At 41.4% G+C, this 21482-nt stretch overlaps 2 protein-coding genes across 2 annotated transcripts; both read right to left on the bottom strand.

Moving 5' to 3' along the window:
* Nucleotides 1–3209: 3209 nt before the first annotated feature.
* On the bottom strand, nt 3210–6332 carry LOC103703035 (protein BCAP-like). Its single transcript, XM_017841773.2, has 2 exons — nt 6136–6332; nt 3210–5622 (listed from the first exon to the last, which is right to left on the bottom strand). Exons 1-2 carry the CDS (start codon nt 6330–6332, stop codon nt 3210–3212), a joined length of 2610 nt encoding a protein of 869 aa, XP_017697262.2.
* Nucleotides 6333–15313: 8981 nt separating this feature from the next.
* LOC103703034 (serine/threonine-protein kinase pkn2-like) lies at nt 15314–18757 on the bottom strand. Its single transcript, XM_026802928.2, has 2 exons — nt 16816–18757; nt 15314–15736 (listed from the first exon to the last, which is right to left on the bottom strand). The coding sequence occupies exons 1-2, from the start codon at nt 18716–18718 to the stop codon at nt 15588–15590; spliced, it is 2052 nt and encodes a 683-aa protein (XP_026658729.2). The 5' UTR covers nt 18719–18757; the 3' UTR covers nt 15314–15587.
* Between the last annotated feature and the right edge of the window lie 2725 nt (nt 18758–21482).

Below are 21482 nucleotides of genomic sequence, written 5' to 3'. Positions count from 1 at the left end.
AATGTTGCATGTTTACTTCATGTCAAGTTCCTGATACAGAGCCTAGTTTATTAGAAAAACTTTTACTGCTTCAATTTTTTTGTTTTTCATAGTTTCGGTTTGAAATTTAACAGAATGAACCTAGACCATAGAGGGTAGCTCCAAAAAGGTATGGCTTACGGAAGGATCCTCAAAAGATGCTGCAATGGGTTTGAAATTCTCTTTGAAACTATCAATTGGTAAAGTCAAGTTATATCAAGAACATGGTTGACTGGAGATATTTGAGAAGAGCGGGGATTATAGGTTAAGACATTGTTAATTCTCACATTTTGGAGAAAGGGAGACACCTTCAAAGCAAATTTAAAGCAAATTTTGTAGTACTCTAACCTTCAGGTGAACTAAAGCAAATTTAAAAACCACAGTGTTTTAAACCTCACAAACTACTGTGTCATTCTCTTATTTCACATACTTATGGCATTACAAATCCCACTTTCATGGTAATGAAAATGCTGAAGTTCTATGCTCTGTTTTCCCACTGCTTTGTTGGCCCCTTCCCTCATCATTTCAGGAAGGGTCTTTTTCCTCATATTCAACCACCATTGAATGAAGGATGCTGGCTCTTTCCATATCACATGAGCTAGGACTTCACTCATAAAGTCTAGTCAAAAGGTATTATTTAGAATTTTTTTGTGCTGTATCAGTACCCAAGATATATCCTTTGCATAGCTGATGTGGGACTAAATACACATCCACACAGATCCTCACAAAACTATTACAGATTGTGAGATTACCATATAAGCATGATGGTGGGAGGCTCCAATTGATGTGATCCATGGGAAGGGCATCCCAAGTTATCTGACATATGGATTTGAAGTTTTCAAGCTTGAAGAGAAGGGAGTTGTAGCATATATGGGAAACGATGCTGAATGTTATCTCTCGTGTGATGGGCAGTTTATGCAGCAAACTGACGTTAGGTACAAGTGGGTCAAGGTGGAAAGAATAGGGGACCAAATGCTCTTCTTGGACTTCAATTGCTCCATTTCTCTTCCCACCGGCTCCTTGCCTAATTGACCTGGAAATTGCATCTATTTTATGGACGATTTTTTTCCCTTTTGATGAGCATTTTAATAGACAAATTATGGGTTTTGATGAGACATGCCATGACATCAGAGTGCTAAACTTGAAAGATAAGAGCAGACCGCCTTACTGTCCAGAGGCTCCAGATTTCCTCTTGCCACCTGTTCAGGTCCCTCCTGCTCTATGTTTTACTCTTTTTTCTTAAAAAATAAGCTTTTCATATTTGAGAATTTATAAGTGCCTTTGGCCAGAATACTCTCTCATTTTCTGGCAACAAATTGAACTTGCAGAGTGGATGGCATGAAAGCAAAAGAATAATGAAAGATTCCATGAAAGAATGATTTATAGTCAAGGTTTCTCGGCCCAGTACCCCTTTCTTTCTGAACAGAGGAAAGTTCAAAAAATTTGCACTCCATCGATGGTGTTGGGGAGGGGGGTTGGAAGTTTTAACAACATTACATGAGGAAGCCAGAAATGTTTTTCCTTTTCTTTTATCAACCAGAAGTAGTTTTTGATTGCTTAAGAACCAGGTATGTGGAGAAGGAATAATTTATTCAACATCAGGACTTACTTGTTCATGCATCAAAGTTATAAAGATTAAAACATGCTTTTAAACCCTGCACTGTCTATGTTAGTGTTGGTAAAAGAGTTCTTGTTGCTTTAGCAAGGGTTATCACAGCAGAAGAGTCACTTAGCCGGTTCTCTAGACTTCGTCCATACCGATTACTTATGCAGGTTAGGGTTATTAGGTAGCTGATATTATCTACAAAGCCACCAAAAAAACTTCTGAATATGTTTTACTAAATTGAGAAGTCATCTATTAAACCAAACTGAAAACCCCCAAGTACTGATTTATTGACTCGAACTCGGTCTATGTTGCTACATGTTATTAGCTTTACTCAGATATCCATAGCAAACAAATCAGCTAAGAAACCTATGGAAAGGTTATGGTTCCAAGTTCAGATTCAAAATTTGGCTTTGGAGAGGCAACCGGTACACCTTACATGAAGAATTTAATTGAAAAATAAATGCCTATTGCTTTTGTTTTTTGAAAAAGAATCTACACTTTCTCAGATTCCTACAGGTTAACTAATCTGAGAAATATAACCTTCTCTATTAGCTACCACAGATGGAAAGCATTTTCAGAGATGCTAGTCTTAGCCAAAGAGGGGCCGTAGACTGAACTGGTGCAATCATATTGAAGGCATCTTCACATTTAGCGAGAAACCAGATAACTATAGATTTTGTATATATGGAAGATCCCTTTGGTTCTTTTAAAAGTACTTTTCTGAGTACTTTTAAAAGTGCTTTTAAAAGTACTTTTAAAAGTGCGTCCATCTCCGGTGAATTCTATTAGGTTATCTGCTTAAAATATTTTAGCTTCGAAATACCCCTTATTGTCTAACTAGAAAAATGTCACAACCCAGGACCTCATCCAAAATGGCTAGCCGGAAGATATTATTTAGATTCTTTAATCCTATATAAGTACCCAAGATTTACTCAAATCTAATTATAAACATCATGATCAGCCCGTGGTTAGCCCCAATGGATTTGTATTGCAGTGTCCTCTAATCTACATAAGTTATGGAACATGTCTGCTCTGATATCATTCTTTAACAATTCAGAAACTCACCTAAAAAGACTAGCCGGAAGGTATTATTTGGGTTCTTTGATCCTATATAAGTACCTAATATCTATTTAGTGAATAACCGATGTAAGACTAAATATACGCCCCGCACGAGTCCTCACAAAAACTTGATTGAACAAAAGTACATTTTCTTATTTTCTTGCCACAAGAAAGCTTGATTCAGCACCTATGTAGAATATCTTATCCTTGGATTGACAAGTTCAAGTCACGCTACCAAGAAAGAAGAAAAAGGAGTGCTATTTCACTTTTTTTTCCCAACATAACAAACGAACAAAATATTGATTTAGGCTTGAATCCGAATTTCAAATAAATGCCAAGAGCATGGCTAAGTATCTCTCGCCCACAATCTCTGTTACAAATCTATTAATTGCAGTCACTAATCATTCACAAATTCCGCCCGAGACATTCTTGAAGAAAAGGTGATAACCAAATTGGATGCTTAGCAAAAGAAGCTGCAGGAAAGATCTTGATACAGGAATTACTGAAACCATTGCCTAGCAGCGCATTAGATCGGTCCTTGCCGCAACATCTGTCCTAACTTCTCCCATTTGCTGCAGCTTCTATGAATAAGTTGGCAGAGCTTACGGCAATCTTGAACATATTGTTCATACTGCAGCGACAAAACCACCATATGATTTGTCTTTTGCTCCTTCAGAGACGACATCCTGAGTTCCAGATCCTTTTCTCTCATCTTTAGATCCTCCAGCATCTTCTCAGCCTCGGCCACATCTCCCATTTTCTTCGCTCTTTCCGCATCATGTAGTCCCCATTCTGATTTTTCCTCCAACTCCACATCCATCTGCAAACCAACTACAACCATGTCCCATTCTGCCCTCTCCATCCAACGGTTCATAGTTGTGTATTCTTCATTCTCATCATGCACTGTCATCAACCTCGCCTTTTGTGTTTGAAGCTCTTCTCTGCAGGCAGATAACCGCACCTGGATATTCCTAAACTGTTCCTCAACTTGTAATTTCAGGTTGAGAAGTGCGCCATGCAGAGAATGAATTGCGGGCGTTGTTATTTCTTTCATTTGCCTCAACTCTTCTTGCAAGGTTCCGGCCCTATCTGACCATCTCTGAATATATAGTTTAAGCGCTTTGCATTCTCGCTTGTAGTTTTCTATGTCCCTCCAAGTCCCCTCAACTTTTCTTCCATGTGCAGTTTTAGCAGTTTCGATCATTTCAGTTAAATCACTGCCGTAGACCCGCAATTCATCTATTTCTTTCTGATTAAGACTACTCTGCTTTCGCATTTCTTGAATCTCCTTCTCGAGATCTGAATTCTGTGCTTCCAATTGGCTTTGATCTTGCTGCTGCTGGAACAGACTTACTTCCGGTTGACCAATCAAGGTTTCAGCTTCTTCTGCTTCATGCAGCACATCCTGATCTGACGAAGTTTGCAAGGCAAATGCAGGCCTTACGAATTCATCCGCCCCTTCCAAAGTTTTCAGTGCCTCGTTCAAATTGTCCACCTCCAGATTGGTATCTATTATCATGTTACTTATCTTATCAATGCCAATCTGCAGTCTCATATTTTCGGCTTCAAGCCATTCCACTTCTCTTCTAAGAACATCCACAATCTTTCTAGAACCCTGTTGCTTCTCACTTGAAACTGCGACATCTTCCAAGTTCAAAGCTTTCTCATCCTGCAGAGCCTGCAACATCTCTTTATCTGTGGTGTTCTCTGCCTCTTCTGACTGACATATGCCACCAGAAGCCACTACGTCACCAGCTCCCCCTTCTTGGACTTCAGAATCATCATTCCTGGAGTACAAAATGGCCAGCATCCTATTGATTCCTTCCTCATCATATAGCTCGGCTTCTAATTGTCGTCCTTGCTTCAGAAGCTCTAAAACAGTCAGACCCATAGCCTGAAGTTCCCTCTCAATCCTTTCGTTCTCAATTGCCAGTCCTTGATTATCATGGTGCAGTGCCAACTTTGCCTTTGCTATTTGAAGCTCCTTTCTGCAGGCACATAACCGCATCTGGATATTCCTGAACCGTTCCACAACTTCTGATTCCAGACGGAGAACCGCATCATTCATAGAACGTATCATGGGTTCTGCCGTTTCTTTCATTTCCCTGCACTCTTCTTCCAATTTTAGCATCCAACCTGACCATCCATCGTTACATATTTTAATTACTTTGCACTCTTCCTCGGAGTCAACTAGGTCCCTCCTGATCTCTTCTACCTTCTCCTTGTGTGCAGTTTTTGCAGTTTCAATCATTCCAACTAACTCATTGTGACGGTCCCGTAAGTAATCTATTTCTTTCTGGATTTGACGACTTTCTTGTCGCAATTCTTCACGTTCCCTCTCAAGTTCTGACTTTTGTGCTTCCAACTGGCTTTGATCCTGCTGTTCAGGGAGTAGGCTCGCTGGTTGACTAATTAGGCTTTCAGTTTCTTTTATTTCATGTAGCACATCCCGAGCTGATAAAGTTTGCATGGCAGATTTAGGCCTCGTATATCTATCTGCCCCTTCTTTTACTTTCAATACCTCATTCAAAATGTCCGCCTCCAGATTTGTATTTCTGAGTGTCATAGAAACCTCACCAATGTCAGTCTGCAGTTCCAAATTTTCAGCTTTTAGTAGCTCAATTTTATTTCTGAGATCATCGATGAGCTTTTTAGCATCCTGTTGATTCTGACATTCAACCACCACATCTTCCAAGTTCAAGGCCTTCCCGTCCTGTTCAGCTTGCAGCATCGCTTCATTAGTGGTTTTCTCTGTCTTTGGTGACTCAGGTAATTCTACAGAAACCATTGAATCTCCTGGTTCACCTTCTTGGGCTTTTCCAGGTTCGACATCACTGCAGCACCAATCTTTTGTTACTTCTTCCGGCATATTAACCATCATCAAATTAATAAGCCAGAGAACAGTTACCACCACATAAGAGCAACTTTGCTTGCCAATTCTAGCACCCATTAGTTAGCTAACAGAATATTCGAAACCCAGTCTAAGATCTTTATCTTTATTTTGGAAACGAGGACTTATTTCAAAGCCATGGTGCATTGCATGAAACTTAACTCAAAAACAAAAAGGAAAAAATTGAAGTATACAAGACTTAAGAAACATGTAAACATGTATGCAGCCCAACCACTTCATATGTAAATTATCCCCTGATATAATATGAATTCATAGTTACCTGACAAATCTGTTTAGCTACTTATCATAATTAGAATTATTAAAAGGAAGATCTAGTTAAGTTGATCTTCAGAATTTCTTTACATTGTCAAAATAATGCTCTCTGGACTACAGATGAGAATATTTTTGAAAGCTTTGCTCTGTATGTGTGTGTGGGTGTGAGTGTGTGTGTGAGAGAGAAAATGATTCTTAATTGTAAATATAAAGATTCAGTCATATACGTAAGGCTCCTTCCACAATATATATTTGTAATATTAAATTAAAAAAGAATCCGCTCAATTACCTGCCAATTCTTTGTTGCATTTCAAGAATTTTGTGTTTCTTCTGTGGGCCTTTAATATCAGATGCATCCTTGTGCTTCTCAAGCCCCGTACCTTCCACTGGCGTCCCCACATCTCCAACCTGAGTATCCATGTTTCCCACTTCACCTTCTTGAGTATTGTCCGAGTCCGCTACAATTTTAGGCATGCACTTTGTCATTTCTTACATTGCATGGAACATCATTTAAGCATAATAAGCTAAGAACATAAATATAATCAATGACCAAACTCCTAATGTAACAACCTAAGACCTCACCCAAAATGACTAGTCGAAAGGTATTATTTGAGTTCTTTGATCTTATATAAGTACCAAAGATCTCCTCGGTAAATAACCAATGTGGGACTAAACGTACACCCGCACGGATCCTCACATACTCCCCCCATTTAAGCCCTAACGTTCCCGTCAGACTAAGGGTTCAAATCCATTAAAATATAATCACAAGCACCACGATCGACCTGTGGTCAGCTTCAATGGATCCGTGCTGCAGCGTCTTCTAGTCCACATAGGTTATGAGTCGGGTCCGCTCTGATACTGTTTGTAACAATCCATGACCTTACCTAAAATGACTAACCGAAAGGTATTATTTGGGTTCCTTAATCCTATATGAGTACCCAAAATCTTCTTGGCAAAAAACTGATGTGCGAATAAAGACACGCCCGCATGGGTCCTCATACCTAACATTAAGACTGTTAAAATCATCCAAAAAGAATAGAAATTATTTTGATTTTCCAGCCAATAACATGATAGGTTAGCCAATAACATTTTGTTAAATCTCTCGAATTTGCCATTGTCATAGTTCCATAAACAAATACAAGCGCACTTCTTCCCAAAAACAAGCAAACTTATTCCATTAAGAACCCAACAACAAAGAGAATAATCTGTTCCCTTGTTTTGACCCTGATCACCACAGAGATGAGATCAATGTGCAGAATTCAAGGTCTTTTTTAACAAAAAAATCAGAATCCAAGAATTATTTTTTTGATAAAACATAAAATCTTTATAAATCTAAAAGCAAGATCTAATGAAAATTCTGAAGTTTCACTGATGGTTCTAAAGAACAAGACTACTGACCCATGAATTTAACAGGAAATGAAAACATCTACTAGAAAATACCCTTTCTTGGTGTCAAAGATCACCTGATCTCTTTTGATTCAAGATTCCACACGATATGAGAACTGTAACTACTCGAATTTTTCATCCTGAAATCTCAGGTTCCATGACATTTAAAAACCATTTTGCAACCACATTTCCATTTCTTACCATGATATTCTCCCAAGAAGTTGAACAAAACTGCATTTCTTTCTTTTCTTTAACCTCTATTATAAATGAACCTTTCTCAGTATCAAAGATTGGGCTGATCTCTTTTGGTTCAAGATTCTTCAAGATATGAAAAACTCTCAGTACCACAACTCCGGGTATTGAAATCCTTCGTTCCATTACATCCAAAAACGGTTCCGCAACCACATTGCCATATATATTTTTTTTGAGAAAAACACATTGACACTTCTTGAGGCTAGAATTCTTGCAAGAAAAGCTAAATAAAATCGGCACCCTTTTTCCCTGTATCAATCGGTTTGTTTTCTTCTCCATCTCAAACGAATTGATATAAATGAAAGAAACATAGCTCTAGAAGGACAGACGACTTTTGTGTAAATTTGCAACAAGATGTGAAAGAGAGAAAAGAAAGAAAAAGCAAAGGAAGGAAACAAAAGAGGTATCTCGATTCCATTAACTTACAGCAATGCGAAAGCAATTACAAGAGCAAGAAGATGCTTGCCGAGCTTTCTTTCTTCTTGGGAACTCCGAGCCCCAGAAGTGGTCTTCTGGCAAAACAAAGGAGGCCTCAGATTTCTAAAAAGAAGACCCACAACCAGAACAGTGACTTCTTCTGGGATTCAGGAGAAAAGGGTAGGATTAGTTGTTGAAGAAGAAAACAGAGGGAGAAAGAGAACAGAGGGTCTGAAGGCAGGAAAGAAACCAGAAACGGTTACTTGAAATCATATATGTGGGAAAGGAGAGGGTAGGATCCTGGTCTATATAATAAGCTGTGCTTAACTGGATGGTATAGTTAGAGAGCTGACGTGTACGGTCTTTTTTGGTCCAAATCTTTTGTTTGCGGACAATTAACATATTATTTATACTAAAATATTTGCACAAGGAGAAAATATTAAAAAAAGAGAAAAGCAATTTTATTTTTCTATTCCATCATATTCGGTATAGGGATTATATATAAAAAAAATAATATAGACTGATATAGGATCATACTGACAATAAAAAATATTACTGACTAATAAAGAAAAATAAAGATCATTTTAACGAGATTATGCTAATAAAAGAAAATAATATAGATTGATACATAATCACGTTAATAAAAAAAATTATAGGCGATGTAGGTTGTTACATAATCCCTTAAATTATGCGGATAATTTGCAACTGGTTTGCTAGTTGAACTTGCAATCATCACGGTAATTTGCAGGTTCAACATTGATGGGCACCAAATTATAGCTCGTGATTTTTACCTAACATAATATTCCTTTTAAAAATAGAAAAGTGAAAATAAGACAAAAAGCAAAAGATAACACCCATTCTTACTGTCAATATTAATTAATGGATCATAAAATTCATTAATTGGTGTTGCATCTTTATTGAAGACCAAACAATATTCTTATTAAAAGAGTGTTGCATAGTTACCCTCCAAAAATCACTTGTTTTTGTATAGCTTGCAAATTACCCTATGTTTACATGGACGCCCAACGATTTTTGGCTAAGGGTGTTAATGAATAACCATTTTGAATACCATTTAATACTATTATATTTTATATTAATACCCCTTAAAATTTTAACATTCCATCGGGCGTGCTCGCGTCGGCGTCCGGGTTTGAAATACTACGGGAATGGCCCAGCCTCTGGAGAGGGAGGCGGCCCATCCGATCTTGTGGGAAGGCCGGAGATCGGTATGGTGGACGCTAGTACCGGGCCGCCCAACTTGAAGCGGTCCAGAAGCCTGACTACGGCCTCGAGGCCCAGCCCTGGTGCGAGCGGTTGCGATGGGCTGGATGCATTGACCGGGTTGACTGCGAGCGTGGACTCTGCGAAGGGTCCGTCTGGAAGTTTGTCCTCCCCATCGCAGCCACAACTGGGTGAGTGGCCGGCGGAGACTCACGGCTGGCCTCCGGTTGAGGCCCCCTCCAAGAGAGAAGTCCCGAAACGGGCAGCGACGGCCCCGTCGTTGGTGGTGGTGTTGGCTCCGGTGGAAATCCAGCCCAAGGATGGTGCCGCTCCCGAGCTTCTCCCTCTGCCCCCCTTGTGGGAACTAACCGAGAACCGCCAGCCGGAGGTGGCGAAAGGGCAGGTCGGCTCATCGACACACCGCGGTGAACAAAAAGCCCCCCCTGCTACCCGTGGAGTCCGGTGAATCGGGGGGGCTTGACGCTGTTGTGCAAAGGTCAAGGAGGCTCTGGAGGGGAGCGCTTGGACCGTGGGCCAGGCGGGTGAGACCCAGGTGGATGGGCTGGAACCAATGGCAGTGGGCCGCAGCTCACAGATCTAGACCATCCTCCTCCTCAATTATTGGAATGAGGATACTATTTTGGAACTATAGGGGGCAGGGAAGCCCTCCTTTCTCCTTGCTTTTAGGAGACCAGTGTAGGTGTATAATCCGAATATCTGCTTATTGTTTGACACACGGTTATCAGGGAGGAGTCTACTTTGGATCAGAAGGCGGCTTTCGGTGTCTTGGGGATTCTACACAATCGAGTCTCGTGGTCTTGTAGGGCGCATCATTGTAGTCTAGAAGCTTGGAGCGGCCATTGCGGGTGTCTTCCACAAGTGTACCCAGCATGTTATAATAGTAATTTTTGAATCTAATGAACCCTCTTAGCTTTTGTTCAGCATTTCTTCAACACCACCGAGATGCTCGAAGCTTGGAAGAGAACCTGCATCATGTTGATCCCGAAGAGACAACATGTTTTAGAGCCCAACCACTATAGGTCGATCAACTTGTGCACTACCTTATACAAGAAAGTTGTACGGATCTTTATTGTGCAGGATGGAGCCAATCCTCCCCAAACTTATCAGCCCGAAGTAGGGTACCTTTCTGGAGGTGGCAGAGTATTAGTCATAATGTTCTCCTTGCTAGGGAGTTCATGCACGATCTTCAAAGGTTCCCTCTTTGTCAAGTCTTATAACTATTAAGCTCGATATGGGAGAGTTTATGATCGAGTTTGTTGGGACTTCCTCTTCTACACTTTGGAAAGTTTTAGCTTCCATAAGGTTTGGATCCAATGGATTTTGAGCTATGTGCAAGCCCCTTCCTTCTCCATCCTGATCAACGGCACACCGACAGCTTTCTTCAGCTTTTCAGTTGGTCTCTGCCAAAGTTGTCCCCTATCTTCCTACTTGTTCATTGTTTGTGTTGATGCTCTTTCCCAAGCTCTACGGGCGACCTACTCTCACTGGTTACTTGATGCCTATGTGCTTGCCCTAGGAGCTCGGTCGATCTCACACCTCTTCTTTGCAGATGATAGTCTACTGCTAGCTTGGATTTCCATGAGGAATGCAACCACCATTAGAAGAGTCTTGGAGGACTACTACGCTGCTTTGAGACTGAAGGTGAACCTACTCAAGTTCACTATCCGCTTTAGCTTGAAAACCAAGCCGCAAATGAGATGCTCCATCAAGGATTGCCTTGGGATCTCTGAGCAGGAGGGGCTCTAATGCTACCTGGAGTGCCAATCATTGGGTGGAGGCTCTGAATAAGTGAGTGTGTTAACATCGAGTGAAGCATCTAAGAATGCTTAGAGGGCTAGCAGGCTAGATCCTTATCTATAATGGGCATGTTGACCCTACTGAGATCTATCTTCCGCTCTATTCTAGTTACCTAATGTCTAACACCATTATGCTGATAGGGTCTTTGATGAAGCTTAAGCAGCTACTCCGCAATTTCCTATGGGGTAAGCATGGAGGTGGGCATGGGGTATACTTGGTTGCATGGGATTGGATCTGTCAACCATTGCGAGATGGTGGGCTTGGTATCTAGTCCCTGCTGATTAGGAGGGAGATCCTGATCGCCAGACATGCTACGAGATTTTTGCTTGAACCTCATAGCTTTTGAAGTTTCATGATGAGGGCCAAGTATGGCCGGTGGACCTCAAAGGACGAGATCCAAGTTGTGGAAAATGGTTCTTTCATCTAGAGAGTGATTTGTGCGCATGCCCCAATGTTGATGGCCAACACAAGATGGTTGATCGGGGACAGACAAAGTGTGTTTTTCATGAGGGACACCTAGGTGGATGCATTTCCCTTGAGATGTTGGCCGACCACTATCAGCATTGAGATGGCAGATAGCATATCTGGGGAGCGGAGGTGGACCATAAGCTTGATTACTCAACTATTTGGTAGGTATTTTGCTGAGAGGGTTCGGTCCCTCGTGGTCCTTGGGCATGGGGTGCTCGATGTGAGGGTTTGGAGTTCCACCTGCAGCCCGAGAGTGAGGGTCAAGGACCTCTATCATCTCTTCAGAAGTGAATCAGCATAGAGGTATGACAACAGTTGGATCTAGAGGCTCCGAGTTCATCCCATGATTGCTCTGTTCATCTGGAAGCTTTCTTTGGGCCACTTTTCAACCAAAAGTGTTCTAAGTAGGAGGGGCTGGAGCATTCTCCCAACCTACCTTAATTGTGAGGTGGAGGAGTCTATCAACCATGCTCTCTTCTAGTATGGGCAGGCAGCTCAAGTATGGAGGTTGGCTGGTGCTAACGGTGGCAATCGGGTCGAGTCTGGTCATAAACGGGTCGGATCACATGCAGGTCGGGTCAGAAAATTATAAACCTGAACCCGATCTGTTTATTAAACAGATCAGAAATTACAATCTGAACATGTCATGTTTAATAAACAGGTAACCCGACCCGATCCGTTTAATCTGTTTAATAAACAGATAACCTATTTGCCTAACCCGACCCAACCAGTTTAACCCGTTTGCCCAACCCGACCTGTTTAACCTGCCCAACCCGACCTGTTTAGACCTGTTTAACCCGTTTAACCTGTTTAGACCTGTTTAATCTGCCCAACAAAACGGGTTAAATTGTTTAAACGGGTCAGACATCTAAAATCCGTATCCGACCCAATTAATAAACATGTTAAATGGGTCGACCTGTTTACGACCCGAACCTGTTTAGGCCAAACCCAAATCTGTTTATGGCGGGTCGAACATGGGTCGGATTGGCGGGTCGAGTCATATTTTGCCACCCCTAGCTGGTGCCCCCTTGAAGGTGCTTCACTCTGCTACCCTGTTGACACCTTCTTGAAGTATCTTCGGACGAGCTCTAACAAGCTGCCATCTAGATCTACTACTATCATTGTCGCCTATATTGCTTACCACATTTGGCTGGCATAGAATATTTAAATGTTTAGGGAGAGCAGCCGACCCACGAGATTTATATTGGAGAGGGTCTTTGTTTAGGCTACTGAGATCTCCCTCTTATACACTATTAGAGTGCCCTTGATAGCTCGGGACACTTGAGACTCCTCCTTAGCTCTTGTAGTGGCCAGGACAGTATTCATCTCTTGAGAGCCCTCACCTCCAAATTTTCTAAAAGTAAACTTCGACGGCTACATGCTGGAGGGTGGCATCAGAGGTGGAGCGTGTGAATAGAAGCCCAAACTCCAGATTTGTTGCAGCAGATTGAAGCCTCATTTTTGATACCTCGGTTCCTAGAGCAAAATTGAGGGCCACTTGGGCAGGCATTAGCTATGCTCGGCGCAAGTTGAGAGCCAGCTCCATCTATGTAGAGGGTGACTCTGCTACAGTGATCTCTTGGATTCAAGGGCAAGCTAGAGAGATGGATGCAAACCCCCTACTACAGAACATTTAGAACCTATTAACGGGGGTGAGTTTATCTATTGTGAGGCCCCATGTATAGGAAAGTAAATTGAGCTACGGATTGGGTGGCCTTCTTTATAACTCATCACTCCGGCTATATGCTGTGGATCATCACTTTGGCTACGTGCTGTGGAAGGGTTATTCACTTGCTTAGGGGCATTCTAGGATATGTTATCTTTTTATTTTTTTTTTTTGGTTGTATTTAGAATAGTGAATTACTTGCCTTAGTGCGAAAAAAACAAATATAAAAGTTTCGATAGAAAGATGGAATAAAATTATCTATATTTAAATAGTCATTTATTAATATCGTGGAAATAAAACCTAATAGCAACGCTGCAAGAAGCCAAGAACGTCCTTCCCCCACGCACACACGAAACATTACTTTCCCGGGAGGAGAAAAATCAGATCATGAAGACATGGGCGCCGGGATGGCAAGCGATGAACCACTCATAGACGGCGCAACTGCGATCACCCTCACCATACCGTCGGTCGTCCATCAAATCCACCCCTCCGCGTCGGGCTGCCACTCCATCCACCGCTCAAATACCTGGCGGGCGCCGTCGACGTTACCGAGCGTCTCCTCCTAGTGGACGTACTTGAACCAGAGCAATGCGCAGGAGGAGGGAGATGGCCCGGTCCCAGACGTTGCTGGCGTGGTTGACGAAGCAGTTCCACATCTCGAACTCGGCGTACCTGAGCCAGAGGGAGTGGTCTCGGTGGTCCACCTCGAGGGGGCGCTCCCAGATGGCGCAGGCGGGGAAGAGGTCCCTCCGCGACTCCTCCCACCGAGCGTACTCACCGTAGGCGACTGCGGCTCTCAGGCTGTCGAGGCGGAGGAGTACCTCGAACTCCTTGCGCTTGCGGAGGCAGTAGGCGGAGAGGGCGTGGGCGTTGCGCTGCTGCTGCTGCTTGGCGTTGGGAGGCCATTGTCTATTAATGTCTCTTGTGTCTATGGATTAGGGTTTTTATAGGAGGGAGGAAATCCAGGGGTAGAACTTGCACAACCGAGAGGGTGGGTGCAATCCACGGCGGACTTTGAGGGCTGTGCTTTCATATCACCAGTACGGATGGCTAGATCTGCCAAAGAAAGCAAAGTTTGCACGGAGCTGAAAGGACGCTCTGGGCATCGAGCTCTAGCCTCTAAGGAAATAGAGTTGGTTCTCACTGTTCGTGCATATATCGGGTGTCTGTGGACCAGATCTGTCCTAGGCCCAAATCAAGTCCAACGCACCAATCTCAGGGCCGCTCGGGTTTCGGCCCGCTTCAGATCCACAGGTGTGAGGCCCGAGCGCATGCCAATGGTTGTGCATAGGATATTCCCCCTTTTTGGCTGCCCAACAGGAAGTTATATCCTACGCCGCATGCACCATATGGTTGTGCACCATGCCAATGGCCTTATATCATTCCCAAAGGCCCCATTCATTCAACGCTCGTGTTGTTGATTAGCCCATAGGAGAGAGGTGGTGTGATTGGTGTGGTGCATGACCAGGCTGGTGCATGACCAGGCTGGTGCATGCGGTGTAGGATATAATTTCTCCTACCTAAGTTTTATGCGTATGATAAAAGTGTTCCCATACCAATAACTTCGCATGAGTTTGGCTCCACCAATCCTATCACCAAACAAGAGATCACAAATCTACACTTTGTGGCAAGTGTTAGCTGGAGAAGAAAATAAACAAAACTTGTATATCATGAAGAAATGTAACTTATCATGTAATTTAGCTTACGGCGCATAGGTTGATAAACTTCACTTTTATCCTATTTAGTTGCACTCAGCCATCACAACACAGTTAATGTTTTAGGCAATCATTGTAACTTCAAGTAAAACTTCATTCGAACCTTATTTGACTGGTTAGCTTAAACTTGCAGGTCATATCAAATTTCATCAAAAATTACAGTGCTGCAACACTCTACTCTATTCTAGTAAGTCATCGGTGAGAATTTTTTTAATACTCTTATAACAATCTTACGTGCCAGTCATATGATTTTTGTCACGAGCAATCAAGACAGCTACTATGGAGAGCAGGATAAAAAGAACAATACTGCATGTAACTATATCATCTGATCAAGAAAAATTGGCCAATATATTGGTTAATCTGTTCAACAAGCTTTAATTTAGTGTCACCATTAGCCTCTTAGGCTGCTTTTTGTACCTCTTCCTCCTTACAGTCCTATGACTGGCAAATAGCTCATACTGAAGGACCAAGAAGTTCAACAGCATAAGTGTATGTACTCAAGACAGGCAGCAAATAAAAACAAATGTCTTCCAATATCGTCTATCTTGATTGAGATGAGCTTGTACATAGTTTTTCATATGAGATCTTTTTAAATTTGAAGATCAGTTATTCTGAAAATATAACTGATGTTTGAAACTTTGTAGCTGTCATCTTTAAAGTGCTAGGAACATCTGATAAAGGTCCTATATAACTAAAACCCTTTACCTATACATAGTCTGCTATTATACTTCCTTTGTTTCTTTATTTTTCCCCTTGAAGGAACAACAAGCACTTCGGTCGAAATTTGGGCCTGAAGGACTATGCTAACTCTGAATCTGATGCATGCCCTGAAAACCTCCGTCTCGGGCTCATGACGACTGTCGGCAAGTGGGTTTCCGATTGCATCCTCATATTGTATCCATGTACTGTTTTTTGTGGTGGTCTTACTGCTCCTTTTAGCTGCTGCCCTGTAAGAGCCAAGCACATGAAGATCATATTATAGATTAAACTTGGTGATCAGCTTGTGGCTGCTACTGTTATCACATGCATGGAAAAAATTTATTTTTGGCCTATTAGAACAGATTTTTTTACAGCATGGAATGGCGCATATGCAGAAAAAGATTAAACACAAATATGACTAAAAGTGTTCCATGTCAAATTTCGGTTGAATTCAGAGTTGCAAAATTTTTAGAACTAGAGGACTCAAAATTCTAGTTTGCACATTTTTCTGAAAATAGATAATTCACATGATTCAGCTTCTCTGTTTGAATTTCTGTATATATTCGGGAAATAACTCACAAACAAATTGTTCTAGATAATGGAGTCCTCAAGTCAGAAATTCAATCACAAAACTCAACTATTATTTGACAGACACCATATACTTGATGCTTGTATTGCCTTAAAAAGATACAACCATGAGGCTCCATGTTAGTCAAGGGCATAATTGTTGGAATTCGAGGGCCTTAACAAATTTGAAGTTGGATGCTATACCATTACCAATTAAAAAAAATGAACACATGACTTCCTATACTAAATAGAAAGACTAATAATTAAAATTCACTAAAAGCATATCAAAAGAAAAAGTTTAAAAAAAAACATTGAAGAAGTTACTTCCTATGCTACATACAAAGACTAGTAATTAAAATTCACGAATAACATATTTATAAAAAAGTAAAAAAATAAAGTTAATAGTCATATTGTTTACAATCCAAACTCTTGAAAGTATCCCTGCAAGTTCACTGAAGTGCTAATATGCAGTAGCATGAATTTTCTGATTGACAGCTGAATTTCTACTTGAGCTGAATGTTTCAGCGCATTGATACTATTATTTCTGCCTTGTAAACAATTCACAGATATTAACTTGTCGCAATGAATGCAGCCTACATAGGATATGCAACTTAAAATCAATATATACGTCCATATAATTCACATTTCATGCAGACATCTTCTACAGATCAAAATTCCAACATACGAAGAACTGCAAAGTACGGAATGAAAAGTCGACAGGATTACACTGAAAGCCAAAAGAGAAGGCTGTTGATTTTACCTGATTGCAATTTGAGTTTTCCATTTGCCTTCCTTGCGAATGGTTTCTTTTTGGCGTCAGGACTGACCTGAGGTGATGATGGTGATTTTAACAAACCAACAGGAGATGGGAATGGATCCTCCTGACTAATCAAATTGAAACCATTCTCATCTCCACATATCGATGTTGCCCCCTCACTCCCTGACTCTGAACTCCTCTCCCTAAAGTTCAGATTAGTCCTCTCCCTCTCCATAACTCTATAAGCAAACATCTGAAAGGGGACTTCTGAGACTGTTAGTGCCTCTGCAGTTGCCCATGTTGTGAATCCCTTGGACAGTGTCGCTTCGAGATCAAAGTAGTCTACCGGTGGAGCTGGTAGGTCAGGCTGACCACGATCCGGATTCATAATTAAGAACCTCTTGATGTAACGAAGAACTCTGCAGATAGAAGAGAAGCTCGGTCGTTGGGAGGGGTCGGCCTGCCAGCATCTTTTGGTCAAGTTGGTGAGGTATTTTGGAGATGGCAATGGGAATAGCGGCCTCTCGCCTGCCCGTATGTTTCTGCTCATCTTATCTCCTTGAAGGTGATCATCCTCAAAAGGTATTTTTCCAGTTAGCACCTCAAAACAAATCATTGCAAAACTGTAGACGTCTGCCTTCTCTGTGCATTTGGAAACACTAGGCTCTGCGGACTGTTCTTGCTCCAAAAGAACCTCGGGTGCATACCATATGCATGAATCTGTGGCTGTTTGATTTGTCGAGTCTCTCGGCTTCTTCAAACTTGGTAGCCCAATTCCCTGGATTTTTACATGCAAGTAGCCATCTGGATTAGAATTTCTCGGCTTTACTAAGATGTTGGACGGGTTTAAATCTCCATGATATATCCCTCGAGAGTGGAGATACTCCATTCCTCTTGCAATTTGTAGCATTATGTCCACTGCCACCAGCAGAGGAAAGGGGAGCCTTCTCTTTGTGGAGCATATCTCTTTGATATAACTAGAGAGATCCTTGCTCATGAGCTCCATAACCAGAAACAATTCCTTCCGCTCCTCGTCAGAGAAAGCATACATGATGTGCATTATATGTGGGTGCCTGAGCGATGACACGAGCGAGATCTCTTGCTTCAGTGGCTCGATGTCCCCGAAGAAATGCCCGACGGCGAAGCTCTCCCCCATCCATTGGACCTCCTTGTAAGGGCCTCTTCTCCCCAATCGTCTTCTTACCTGGTAGTCCTTCGACCTCACCAGGACTGAACTCGGGAAGAGCTTCCCTTTCGGAGCCAAGAGAAGCTCAGCAAGCTGTCTCTCTTGCTTTGCTAGAGGCGTGGAACCCGAGTTTCTCTGCTCAGACATCATTTCTGAGAGAATCCACCGATCCTCCTTCCGGACACTACCCAGTCTGCTGCATATGTCCTGCGAAACCAAGTACTTCTTTCCGAACCTGTGCTGAAAAAGGTGTGGATCCATCCATTCTCGCTCATACTTCTTCATGAAGACAAGCCTTTTCTTCTGGATCACTTCTTGATCACAACCTGATATCTCTCCGACATTCTCGATTGCCTCAAGCACGACATAGATGCACCATAACAAATTGTGCAGATGGAAATCGATGCAATCACTGTTCTGATTGAGGCAAATGGCTTTAGCCCACCAATCCTTTGTCTCCAAGCATTGTCGGACATAGTGCTCTCCTTCCTTGAATACCCTGTAAAGTTCTCTGAGGGGGCTCTCCAGTGCGTTCCACTTTGTGAATCTCTCTTCGAATCTTAGATACTGTCTCATCTCCTCTGCGACCACTTCAAAGGCCAGGCTGAAAGCATCCACCAACAAACAGCACTGGCGCTGATTGATTTGTATCTCATCTTTAAACACCATCTGAGCCTTGAGGCTTCCCAGAACCCCTCCTACCTGACGGAACTGCTCCATTGGAAATGCAGGGAAAAACAATGGCCGTCTCTTTTCTGCTAAATTCTCTCAATCTTCGGCCTGAGAGAAAAGGATATGAACATTTCGCATCAGACATAACATAATTCGACCTTTAAATCAAGATTTTGGTCTTCTTTTCCTCAAGAAAAGATTTTGCCGTTCAAAAGATGGACATTTATTAGAAAATATATTACTGAGGAACAGGATTTTCTTTTTCTTTTTTTCCCTCCTCCGACAAAATCAAGGAGGTGAAAGAACAAGAAGATCTTATTGGTGAAAGCGGCAATTCTGATCACATTCACAGAATCCAGGCCCACAATCAGGTTTTGGCCATCAAGTTCTTTTGAATTTGATGAAACCTAATGCATTTCAGGAGCAAAAAAATAATTTACCGTACACTATCTTAGCAATGTAGCATACAATTTAGTCACCAGCACCTGAGAAATACGAAAAATAATTCTTGGCAATCTTAAGCTTACAGATAACTACTTACCTGATGATTCTTTGGTATCACAGACTTCAGCAGAACAACACGATTGCAAATACCGTTTCAATACAAGACATAGTAGAAGGTAAAAAGGTCAGGAGGATAAACTGAAAGAATTGGATTCGAGGCCGATAAACTTGGAAAACAGGACAACAGAATGGATGCCCCCGAGATAACTGGAAATAGGAGAGGTAGGGGCTATCTCGGAAGAACTGAAGAAAGTGTGGAGAGGGATTTGACCCCAACACTTGGCAGCTTCTTTGCGAGGAGGAGGAGGAGGAGGAGGAGGAACGGGGGCCGTTTTTGGACAAGCGGTTAGGGAAAAGCTGGGCTTTCGTTGGGGAGTTTCTCGGTAGTGTAACGTTAGACCGGGACTTCCTAGGAATTTCAAATTCTACGGCTATTCTCCTCAACCTAACCGCATCTGGTGGCCGCACGTCCGTCGTTTGGTATCTAAGATTTACGGGTGGCAAAAAAAAAAGATTTACGGGTGGCAATGTTTAACTATTTAATATATTTAATTTATTTCAATCTATTATAAATTGAGTTAGATTATTTATTTAATGAAATAGCGAGATTGGAATATATCTTTTTAATTCATTTAATAAATAAGTCGGATTTGGATTAACAGATTTTTGATGTCTCATATACCTGAATCCAACCTCATTATCATCCCTAATGAGATCGCAATCTTTCGGTTCGCTCCATGGACGCCCGTCATGTAACCAGAAACAAATTGGAAATTTGGGTTCAAGACTTGCCAAATTATTTGGCTGGTTCCAAGATCAAATACTAAGCTTGACTAGCAGCCCTTTGTTGGTAGGAGAGGGAGGAGGAAAAAAGGGTCTACATAGTATATATTTGAATCATTGAAGTTAATTAGCTTTCATTGTGGACTATTGATTGTAGCCACTTATCCTACCCTTGGGGATGCATCTGAGTATGGAGTTGATTAATCTTGCAGTAATGTGCAAGTCAAATGCCGTATATCAGTTGCACTCAAGATTGGATGGGAGACCAATGTCATGTTTGATAATTAATTAAATAGTTCAAGAAGCATCTTATATGTCCCCATCCCTATCTCTTTTCAGTTAAAACATTAACTGTTACTAAGGTGTTGGTGAATAGGCTTAAGCCAAGCGCACCTTACTTGATGTCTAAAGAATAAGGTGGTTTTTTTCTTGGTCGGAACATTGAAGATAATTTTTTTGAGAAAAATATTGAAGATAATATCTACTTCTATCAAGAGATCATGGACTCTCCTGAAAATGATTCAAAGTCTAAAACGCTAATGGCTATAAAAGTTGACCTTGAAAGAAGTCTGGTGGAACTGCTTACATGTTGTCCTTATTCATTATGATTCAATAGTAGATTCATCTCATGTATTGAAGGCTGTGTTAGCTATCCAAATTCTCTATGCTAATTAACGGTTTCCCTTCTGGTTGGTTAAAATCAAATATGTTGCCCTTTCATCACTTCTATTCATTTTATGCATGCTCTTCGTAACTTTTATAATATTGAAGATAATATTTACTTCTATCAAGAGATAATGAATTCTCCTGAAAATGATTCAAAGTCTAAAACGCTAATGGCTATAAAAGTTGACCTTGAGAGAAGTCTGGTGGAACTGTTTACATGTTGCCCTTATGCACTATGATTCAATAGTGGATTCATCTCATGTATTGAAGGCTGTGTTAGCTATCCAAATTCTCTATGCTAATTAACGGTTTCCCTTCTGGTTGGTTAAAATCAAATATGCTACTCTTTCATCACTTTTATTTATTTTATGTATTAACATGCTCTTCATAACTTTTATAATATGGGTGATCTCAAAGCTTTTCATCTAATGCTGATCCCTAAATGTCCCAAAGTAGGACCTCACCCAAAAAGATTAGCCAGAAAATATTTTTTGGGTTCTTTAATTCTGTATAGGTACCCAAGATTTTTTCAGCGAATAATCGATATGGGACTAAACATATTTCCTCACAAGTCCTCACATACTTTCTCTATTTAAGCTCTGACATTCTTGTTAGGGGAAGGGTCTAAATCCATTTAAATCTAATCACAGGCACCATAATCAGCCCATGGTCAGCCTTAATGAGCCCGTACTGCAATGTACCTTAGTCTATATAGGCTATAAGTCGGGTCCGTGCTGATACCATTTGTCACAAGCTAGAATCACATCCAGAAAAACTAGCTAGAAGGTATTTTATGAGTTTTCTAATCTTGCATAAGTATTCTAATCTTGCATAAGTATCCAAGATTTCTTCGATAAAT

Source organism: Phoenix dactylifera, chromosome 8 (assembly GCF_009389715.1).
Source record: "Phoenix dactylifera cultivar Barhee BC4 chromosome 8, palm_55x_up_171113_PBpolish2nd_filt_p, whole genome shotgun sequence".
NCBI classification, from domain to species: Eukaryota; Viridiplantae; Streptophyta; class Magnoliopsida; order Arecales; family Arecaceae; genus Phoenix; species Phoenix dactylifera.
The sequence above is the reverse complement of the archived record's forward strand: the minus strand, read 5'-3'. Positions and strand labels throughout refer to the sequence as shown.

What these genes read in the sequence shown, in the direction of transcription:
- LOC103703035 (XM_017841773.2), bottom strand. Translation starts at nt 6,332, where the DNA reads ATGACAAAGTGCATGCCTAAAATTGTAGCGGACTCGGACAATACTCAA. An exon ending in ATGCAACAAAGAATTGGCAG is followed by an intron (nt 5,623 to 6,135) that starts GTAATTGAGCGG and finishes AATGGGTGCTAG; the next exon opens with AATTGGCAAGCAAAGTTGCT.
- LOC103703034 (XM_026802928.2), bottom strand. Translation starts at nt 18,718, where the DNA reads ATGGAGCAGTTCCGTCAGGTAGGAGGGGTTCTGGGAAGCCTCAAGGCT. An exon ending in AAAACTCAAATTGCAATCAG is followed by an intron (nt 15,737 to 16,815) that starts GTAAAATCAACA and finishes TGGCTCTTACAG; the next exon opens with GGCAGCAGCTAAAAGGAGCA.